The sequence below is a fragment of the Solanum stenotomum genome, chromosome 12 (assembly GCF_019186545.1).
Source record: "Solanum stenotomum isolate F172 chromosome 12, ASM1918654v1, whole genome shotgun sequence".
NCBI classification, from domain to species: domain Eukaryota; kingdom Viridiplantae; phylum Streptophyta; class Magnoliopsida; order Solanales; family Solanaceae; genus Solanum; species Solanum stenotomum.
In genome coordinates this window covers 14,524,384-14,535,168 of record NC_064293.1, presented here as the reverse complement: position 1 = coordinate 14,535,168, position 10,785 = coordinate 14,524,384, and the positions used below count along the sequence as shown (strand labels likewise).

Below are 10,785 nucleotides of genomic sequence, written 5' to 3'. Positions count from 1 at the left end.
TATATAGTCAACAAGTGATGTTTATCCCTTGGGCAGCTGTCCTTCAAAGGTACTGCCCAAGAATTTGTGTGCTGCCCAAAATGTATACATATATATCTATATGTATATCCCTTAACTTCCTTTTAAAGTTATACATAATTCTAATTAGGATATTACCTAAACACCCCATCACAAATCCTTAAATTACGATAAGAATTTATGCTAAGCAAGTTGGCAATTATCACAACACTTCAAGTTCCCAAAATGAGACTAAAACATATTCTAGTAATTAAGCAACGGTAAATCGACATGTGACTCTTGGTTAGTATTTAGGGGTGTTACAACAAGTCCCAGATTCGTACCACCAAGACTATGCCCCACTAGTATGACTTTCTCCTCTTGTGGAAGAGATTCATGAAGTGTGTTAAGGTGCTCTAGTTTCCTCGAATCAGTGTCAGAGGCTACCTGTCAAGCCTTCAGATTCCTCCCTCTTGTGTGTATGTGTACATCGATCTCTCTTGCTACTCAAGACTCCTTGTAGTGGTGACCTAGGAATCTCTTCATGTTTCTTTCCCTCCATATTAACGCAGCTACCATCGCAAAGATACAACTGAAGATGCTCCTTTTTCCCGAGTTTTTCTTTTCCCATTTTATTGCCCAGACGACTTCTCCCTGCCAGTTGCCTACCACTCTTAATTCACCTATCCAGCTGAACATTTTGAACCACAAGCTCTTGGTGATATTACATTCAAAGAAGAGGCGATTCTTTGTTTAATTATGTGTGTCACAAACAATACAGGATTCATTGTTTAATTACTACAATCGCTGCTTATAACATAGCTCTACTTGTAATGTGTGATCTTTCAGGTGCTATTGATAAGGGACGAGGAGATGGACATAAAAACTCCACCATGTCTCCTAGTCAAGTTCATACTCCGTTTCGTTCATTTACTAATCAAGTAAAGCAATGCACCAATGAAGTCGAAACAAGTATGTTTTTAAAAATCTGTTGTATCTTTTATTCAATATATAACAGAAAATAAATGCCAATTTTTTTATACTATGACTTCTTGGTTCGAGATGCAATAGGAAAGGGGCGGGAGCAAACACCTAGATCTTTCTGCTCATCTTTAGGAGTTTCTGAAAATAATGTGAAATCTACTCTAGAATTGCCATCAATCGATAAGAATACCCTGGTCCTTGAGAAAGAAAACACGCAAAACACATCCCCTTGTTCTACTGATCAAGTTATGCAAACCTCCCAAACAACTGAAGCAGGTATGACAATTTACAAATTCATGCACTATCAATCTGTCCAACTAAATGTTATTGCTACAGTTCTTAATAAATTATAAAACTATAGGACCATCTAATCCTAGAAAGGTAAAAAGAGTTTGAGGGAGCAACAAGTGTAAAGAAGTTGCATCACTTGAAGCTGGAAAGAAGCTGAAAGTAACATTTTACAACAATCGAACAATTGGAACAAATAGCAATCTGTTTTCGAGGCACTTGGGAAAAATAATCCGTGACAATAATATGTGTCCACTGGGAGTATCGTCATGGAGTGACATTAAGCAGCAGAGGTTGGATCACATGTGGGCAGCTATTGAGGTAACAATTAACCACTGTTGCACATCTTTTTCTTGCTCAATTTTTTTACATACTTTTTGTATAGTAGATGCACAATGTTCACTCTCCTCTTTTATTTAAACTCACATATTAATTATTGTAGGTTAAATTTGAGAGTGTTGACTTTAATGATCATCGTGATCATATATTTGGATGGATGAATGAGTTATGGAACAAATGGAGAGGATACTTGCACGCTACTTATGTGAAGAATAAGCCTATTGTTCAGGCTCATAAGAATATTCCAAAGGGAGTAGAAAAAAAGGAATGGGAGTGGTTAGTTAAGGAACATTTTTTGTTCCGAAAGTTTCCAGGTATAGTGATCTAATAGCCTATATTTTTGAAGTATCCATTTCACAATTAATCATGCTATTTAGATGTGAAACTTTTTTTAAACATGATAAGTTTTCTTAGATATGACAGTTTTACATAACAATACAGGTGAGGAGCAATAGAAATGCAGAAAATCGAGCTAAGTTAAAGATGTTTCATCACATTGGTAGCAAGCCTATTAGAGAGATCATTTATCAGCAGGTAATATCAAAATATAAATTTCCTAAAGAAAATATCCAAGACGTTCTATTTGACATGCTTCTCTTTGATGTGAAGGGTGGAAAAGATGGAAATCCGCCAAATTTGGCGACTATTTTCTTTGAGACTCGTAAGAAAGATAACATGCTTGTTGAACCGGAAGCAATTGAAAAACATGTGCGTTTGGTAAATTTAATATGTAAATTACTTCAAATTATTACAGAATCAGTTGAAATGTACTTTTTCTTGGTATTTTGCAGGCTCAAATCGAAGAAATACTAAAAGTTGAGCCATATTTGCCTAGCATAGAGATTGTAGAAAAGTGTTGTGGACCTCAAAATCGTAGCCATGTATTTGGCTTTGGGGGTGGAGTAAAGGCAAAGGACATGAGAGGTGCACTTCTTCTAAGGCTGAATTACTGTCTGAGCTACATTCAACTCAAGAGAAATACAAATCTTTGAATGAGGAAAACAAATCGTTGAATGATCGCTTGTCTACCATAGAAGATGAGATGAAAGAAATAAGAAAAATGAAGGAATTATTTGCTGCTCAACAATCGCATGACCCGCATATGACATCACCCGTATCATTTGAATGACCACTGACTTTTTTTGCTGACCAAGTAAGTAAAAATATATCAAACTCTATTTATGGATAGTCGTTTCAGCATTTAGTTTATGGCTGAACTCTTGTATTGTTATCATGCTTCCAAGAATAAGATGATTGATCGTGTTTAAAGGAATTTCTTCATTTCTGAGGTTCTTTGTTGGGTGATTTTTTTCTCTTAGTCAGTGGCTGTTTGATAAGATTGGACAAACGCTTATAGCTTGAGGTTTTGTGTTATGATTCATTATACAGATTGGAAATTTTTTGTTTGTTGGATTGATAAATGGAAAATGGTTTAGATATTGGACATCCCCAAGGTGTTCATATATAGATGACACATTCAATAATGCTATGTCACTTATGAATCTTGATACATATGTTGGGATAGAGCTGATTTCGTTGATAAAACAGGAGCAAACAGAATTATGTTACATATATTGTTTGTGTTGTTTCTTCTCCAGTCAGAAATTGGAAAACTGATACGCATTCAGTTTTATCCTTGAGGTGAATTATAACAGTTAGATTGAAGCTATTTCTGATGTGCAGGCGAGTATTTTCCTTTAAGTTTTGACTACCTAAACTAGTTTCTTGATTTGTAATTTTAGCTTGCTAGACAATAGGACTATTAGCTCTTGGTAGCCAATGTAGGTACTTTAACAGTTAGGTTATTAGACTCATCCTGTCAATGCTATCTCAAAAGTATTAAACTATTCTCATGGCTTCATTTTGGAAGTAGTTGGAGGGGGGAAATCAATCCAAAAATGACTTTGTTTTATTATAGCATCACAATTAATCATATTCCTTATTGTTCCATGTAGTTTTTCACTTACCATTTGCATCCATACTCCATTTTATTTGCATTTACCTTATTGTTTGCATATGATAAACTATGAGAGACTGATATTAATAGAGAGAAAAAAATACAAGAAAGACTGATATTGACATCTACTCAGTTCATTTTCTGCCTTCCTCTTTTCCATAGCAGAACATACTGTTCTTCCATTATTGGTGGACACTAGTTGAAAACCTATGATATTTCATCTATTATTTGGTCACGGATTTTAATTATGCCACCTGAAATCAAATTTTTGCACATCTTGTTCCCAATTTAACCTTGCCTTTACTAGAAGGGATGAGAATATACTTGTTGTAACTTTGTTATGTATTTTTCTCTTCTTAGGTTGAATGGTGCTATTGTTGGTGGTCATTGCTTATCAGCTTCTTTACTACCTAGCAACTCATCATCTGCTTCCATGTCTGAAAATAAGGATGATATAATTGTTTAAAAGATTATTGCCTTCTTTATCTCTGTTTTTCATTTCTACACGTACAATTGCAGGCACACAGTTTGAGATTCTTTGTCTCCTACAAGGATTAATGATAAGAAGAAAACAGTGATAACTTGTTTGTTTCCCCTGCTACAATAATAACCTGCTCTGTCTCCCTGAAACAGTGATATCATGCTTGTTTAGTTCCTCCGCAACAACTTGTTTCCCCTAAAACAGAATATAAATCTTTTTGGTGGAGAGTTTGTCCATTTGTACTAGCTTATGTCACTGAATTTGTGCTTCTGATATAGATTTGGATTCTTTGTGAATGCATCTCAAAGTTTTCTTAATCAATTCTTCTTATGCTCTTGCAGATTGTTGTTATTTTTGGATAGCCCTTGGTGTACTTTAGATTTCTTTTTTGAAGATTCAAGCTACAACTCAAGATGCAGTTTAGAAGACACACATGACCATTATTATTTTGCTAGGAAACTTGTGCGAAAAATTTAATCATAGTCTAGCTAGGGATATTGTTAATTTTCTATGTTTTATTTTGCTAATTAAAAATTGAAACTTACACCATGGGATGTTTACCTATTTTTATATTAATAGCAGCCTTTTAATGGATATTTAACGTAGCAATCTTATATTTATTGGCAGATTATATAATACATTTGTGAAAGGAAGATCCAGACTCATTGGTGGTCAATTAAAGACCAAGAATTTTACTCGTCTCTAAAAGTTCATCTAAGATGAGATAGTTTCTTGTCTCTAAAAGCTTAATCGAGGATGATACAACTTCTCGTCCCTAAAGGTTCAACTAGGACGAGGTGTTGCTTGTCGCGAAAAACAATCTAGGACGACGTGGTTATACGTCAACAAAGTAATCTATGACGAGGTAGTTGCTCGCCCCTAAAGAGTAATCTAGGACGAGTTCGTTGCTAGTCTCTAAAGGGATTTAATGACCAAATATTACTAGTTTTCAAAGAAGAATATTATCTATTTGGGACGAGATATCTAGTCTCTAAAAATATTTTGGCGACCTGCTTTGTTTCCGTCTTTGAAAACATTTAGCGACTATTTAAAGTGACCCGTCCCAATTTACCTTTAGTGAAGATACATTTTAGGACGGGTGGAGACCAGCCTTTTCCCGTCCCAAAAGACTATTTTGGGACCAGAAATGGACTTTTTGGGACCATATATCCCTTCCTTAGAGGCTGTTTTTCTTGTAGTGATAATGGAGGAGATAGAGGGAAAATATTAAATATAGCGGCTCATGACCCTCAGTTATGGAACTCAGTAATAGATGTATGGAAAGGAATAGTAGTAGCAGATTATATACATCATTATAGTGAAACAGATGCAGAAACTATGTTTAGATACATGGAGACTTTCCTAGGGGAATCAATCAAAGGAGTGTGGGAAGCATACAAAGTAGCTTACCCTCAAGAATTCCAAGAACTAGTAAATATGGGACCAAACCCGTATAATTTTACTAATAAAATACACAGCCTAATAACAGGAGAAGACCCAAATAGCGGTTTAGTAGTGTTACAAAAGAATGCACTAATAAAATTAGAACACCAAAGTATAACAAATTGGAGTCATATAAAGAATTTTTTAAAAGACTATTTTTACTATTGTGCTATAAGCGGGAATGCGTTTGATCAAAGCTTGGGAAAAAAGCTTTTTAACAAACTCCCTGGAGCCTTAGGAAGAGAAATAGAAGAAAGATGGAACAAAAGAGAGGGAGTAATGCAAAATCCTAATGCTAATTGGTCTATAGGGCATAAAATACAACATGTCATGGAAATATTGCAAGAGAAATGTACAAATATACAAATACAAAAACAATTAAAACGAAATGAGACAGGTTTTTGTAAAAACATATATACAACACAGAGTTATGATCAAAATACACCAAAGAGAAAATACAAAAGGACGTACCCAAATAACCAAGAGTACAAACCTAGGAAAAGGTATTATCTAAGAAAATCTACGGCAAGAAAGCCTTACCTAAATAAAGATATACACGTAAGAAAACATAATAATAACAGAAGCTACAAAAATAGACTATCTTGTTTTACATGCGGAAGCGAAGAACTTCTAGCTAATACTTGTCCAGGTAGATATAACAGTAGAACGAGAAATACCCAACTTATAGAAGACTTCCAAGAAACCCTGATAAATTTAGATGAATACATGTCAGACAATGAAAGCATATATTCGGTAATAAGCATAGAAGCCATAGAAGGAAGACAACAAGATTCATCGGATTCAGAAGAAGAAACTCTAATAAACGAAATAGGATTAGAAAAATTAGACTTAAACATTAAAGATTTTACTTTTGTTAATATACAATGTGACCACTAGTTTTCCAAAGGAAAAGGATTAGATAATAAAAAATGTTTTAATTGCACGGGATACCCCAGTAAAGACAGAAGAGCTAAATGTATGAATTGCTATATAGAAGGATGCGTTATGTGCATTGACAAAATATTTAACATCAAAGTTTTAGACCAAACAATAAGTACAAAAGAAAAAACATTAATAGAAAAGAGGATTGATAGTTTAGAAGAGAGAATAAGTAAATTAGAAAAAGGAAAAGAAAAGTCAGAAGAAGAGACCAACCAAAATACAACGCTCGAATACGAAATCGAACTTTTAAATGAAAAGGAGGATTATAAATCTTTTGAAGGATTAATTTGTAATGAAGACAAGAAAATTACTACTATCAAAATACTAACAAGAATAAGGATTCAAGAATACGAAATAGAAATGTTAGCTCTAGTAGACTCTGGATGTACTAAGAGTATATTAAATAGAAGTATCCTACCTCTAGATTTAATAAAAGAATTTCCAGAACCACAAAGCGCCATGCAAATGGATGGATCGTCAAATATATATAAACATTATGTTAGTAATGCTCAAATAAGTTTTTCAAATACATGCGCAGACTTTTATAAACCCACATATAAATTAGAAAAATTATGGGTTAGAGATTTAAATATTAGAGTAGACTTTGTTTTAGGTTTAGACTTCTTATTACATAACAGTATAAGTTGTCTCCTTACTAGAGACGGTGTAATGTTCTCTAAAAATATGACTCAAACCTCAATAGCAACAGAATCAATTCCAACAAGATCTAGTTATCTTAAAAATACTGATAAACTTAACAAAAATACATCAAATGTAATAAAGGAGAAGAATGTAATTGTACTAAGATACATGTTATCGAAGGAGTTGAAGAAATTGAATTATTAGAACTAAGCATATCTGATATACAACTAGAAAAAAGTTATAACTTAATAGAAATAAATACAGAACTTTACAATTTCAAAAAAGGATTACAACATATAGGAGTAAAAAAAATTCAGAAAGACCTAGAGGAAGTAATTTCCATCTTAGATAAATTAGAAATAATTGGAGAAAGACCTCTAAAGCACTGGGAAGCCAATCATATAACTTGCAAACTTGATATCATTAACCCTGAATATACTGTTTAAACAGCTTCAATAGAATCCACAAATGAAGACGTAAAAGAATTTGAAGATCAGATAAAAGAATTATTAAATGTAGGAATAATAAGAAGATCAACTTCAAAACATAGGCCAGCCGCATTTATGGTAAGAAATCGTAATGAATTATTAAGAGGAAAAGCTAGAATGGTAATAAACTATAAAAGACTTAATGACAATACTAAAATGGATGGATATAAATTGCCAGACAAATCGGAATTAATAAATTGAATACAAGGGAGAATTTTTTTTAGTAAGTTTGATTGTAAATCCGGATACTGGCAAGTCAAAATGCATGAAGACAACATAGAATGGACAACTTTTACTTGCCCAGAGGGACATTTCGAATGGCAATCTTCCAGCGAAAGATGGATAATATATTTCGAGATTATAAAAATTTTGTTTTAGTATATGTAGACAATATCTTAGTATTTAGTAATAATACCAACGAACATCTAGGACATTTACAAATAGTGTTTATGTTATTTGTAGACAATGGAATTATAATTAAAAGAAAATGGAATTATGTAAAAATCTTATAAAATTCCTAGGGGTAGAAATTGGAAATGGAAAGATACAGTTACAACCCCATATAGAAAAAAAGGTCCTCGACATGTCTAATAAGTTAGATAATACTAAAGACTTACAAAAATTTCTAGGCATATTAAATATAATTATGCACGAAATTTTATAAAAGACCTAGGAAAAATAGCCGGACCCTTATATTCTAAGACAGGAATTCGTGGACAGAAGACTTTCAATATGGAAGACATAAAATTAGTACAAAAGCTTAAACAAATGGTTAAAAATATACCAGATTTAGCCCTCCCACTAGAAACTGACTACCCAATAGTGGAAACTGCCGGAAGTCTAGAAGGATGGGGAGCAGTATTAAAAACAAAGAGCAATAAATATGGAGACAAGAAAGATGAAAAAATTTGTGCCTTTCATAGTGGAAAGTACAAGGAGAAAGGAAACATGAGTAGCATAGATGCAGAAATTCTAGTAGTCATATATGGATTAAATAGTTTTAAATTATATATTATTAATAAAAAAAAAAATTTGGTAAGAACTGACTGCGAGGCTATTGTAAAATTCCACCAGAAAATAGAAGGGCAAAATAGTAGTAAAAGAAGATGGCTATATTTTTTAGACGCTACATCAATCTACAATATATCTTTAGAACATATAAAGGGAAAAAATAATTCCTTAGCAGATCAACTAAGCAGACTTATGAAAACTAATTATTAATTTTCAGAATGAGTACATGCAAGAACAAAGACAAGGCATCCAGTTCAAATTCAAGTGGACAGAAAGACAAAGACTTATATTTGCTGACTCTATTAAGAAACACTTTATTTCAACCACAGACAAGAGTCGAAGAAGCAAGACTGAATGCTACAAGCATAGAAAGACTACATTTTGGGAAACAAAATCTAATTTTCTATCCCCATCTAATCTAAGTTTCAGGGTAAAACCAGAAACAAAGATAGATAAACCCCAAAGATGCCTAATAGACAACCTGTGGATAGCATACAACAAAATTCCAAGAGACAATAGTTATTTCATTTTAGTAGTAAATTCATTAAGCCATTATTTTACAGACAAAAATGAGGATAAAAAATTCAGATTCCACGTAGTAGTTCAACGAAAATTGCTAGGAGTTTTTCAGACATGGATGGATGTAATAGACTCAATCAAAGACTTTCCTACCCCACTTTTTAAAGGATTCAATGATTTGAATGAAGCACTAGACTATGCTAGAGGAGCTCTTGGGCCTAATTATTTCATAAGCCCATCTTTAAGGCAGACTTCAAGACCTTTCTTGCAATACAATATTCAAAAGGATACAGAAAAAATAATTTTCTGCGATCATTGTTCTTCAATGACGGAAGGATTCAAAAGACTAAATCAGACGATCGAGAGACTAGAAACAGAAAAAGAAAAAATGACAAAACATATCCACTCACTACAAGAGAGGATAAGGTTTTTACTTGGAAATACTAATCAAACCATACCATTACAAATACACGACTACCCAAAAGGACCAAAGAGTTCTCCATCTCATTTCAAAATGGATAAGACGGGTGTACATTCCCCAACGAATGTAGAAAGAGCTATTGTATCAGCTAAAGGTACAACTAGTCCCGTTCAAATGGTAGCGAGTAAAGACTCATCAAATCCGTTAATGGCTGACACTTTGCCAAAAAGTGTAAAGATTTTACCAGCAAGTTTCGATACGATGGCAGAAACAATCAAAAAGACAAAGGGATTCCTACAAAAAAGAAATAAAATAATAGAAAAAATTCCCTTTGCAAGTTACTATAAGAAAAAACTAGTGAGTTTATACCAGAAAAAATTATACGAGAAAACCCTAACCCAGAACTAGAACCAGCAGATTCCCTTTGGTTATAGTTATTATGTGTACTCGTCGGGCTTATGGGGGTCCGTTCGAGTTGTAATTAAACTTGCGCATGAGTGTACCTTCTGGGCTTATGGGGGTCCAGCTAGGTGTAGTTAGTTATAGATTACTTTAGTTAGTTCCTTTTACACTCGTCTGCATTCCATTGTTACTTAGATTGTACTGCAGGTGTTTTAGGATCGAGGAGGTTATACGTGCTATTAGTAGGATGAGTAGGGGAAGAGCGACCGGACCCGATGAGATCCCGGTGGATTTTTGGAAGAGCACGGACAAGGCAGGTTTAGAGTGGTTGACTGGGCTGTTTAATGTTATTTTTAAGACAGCAAAGATCCTAATGAATGGAGGTGGAGTACAATGGTTCCGTTATATAAAAACAAGGGCGATATCCAGAACTGTAACAACTACAGGGGTATCAAATTGCTAAGCCATACTATGAAGATTTGGGAGAGAGTGGTGGAGATGAGGGTGAGAAGAGGGGTGTCCATTTCTGAGAATCAGTTTGGATTCATGCCGGGACGGTCGACTACCGAAGCCATTCATCTTATGCGAAGACTGGTAGAAAAATATAGAGAAAGGAAGAGAGACCTACATATGGTGTTCATTGACCTTGAAAAGGCCTATGACAAAGTACCGAGGAATGTCCTCTGGAGGTGCTTGGAGGCTAAAGGTGTCCCGATGATTTATATTAGGGCAATAAAGGACATGTATGATGGAGCCAAGACTCGGGTTAGAACGGTTGGAGGTGATTCAGAACATTTCCCGGTTGAGATGGGGCTGCACCAAGGATCAGTCCTTAGCCCTTTTCTATTTGCTTTGGTGATGGACGAGTTGA

General features: G+C 34.2%; 1 protein-coding gene across 1 annotated transcript; it reads left to right on the top strand.

The window, feature by feature from the left end:
- Positions 1 to 1,511: 1,511 nt before the first annotated feature.
- Positions 1,512 to 4,031, top strand: LOC125847130 (uncharacterized). The gene is made up of 7 exons (XM_049526823.1): positions 1,512 to 1,590; positions 1,712 to 1,922; positions 2,050 to 2,142; positions 2,218 to 2,316; positions 2,400 to 2,532; positions 3,207 to 3,249; positions 3,926 to 4,031. Exons 3-7 carry the CDS (start codon positions 2,092 to 2,094, stop codon positions 4,029 to 4,031), a joined length of 432 nt encoding a protein of 143 aa, XP_049382780.1. The 5' UTR covers positions 1,512 to 1,590; positions 1,712 to 1,922; positions 2,050 to 2,091.
- Positions 4,032 to 10,785: the final 6,754 nt, after the last annotated feature.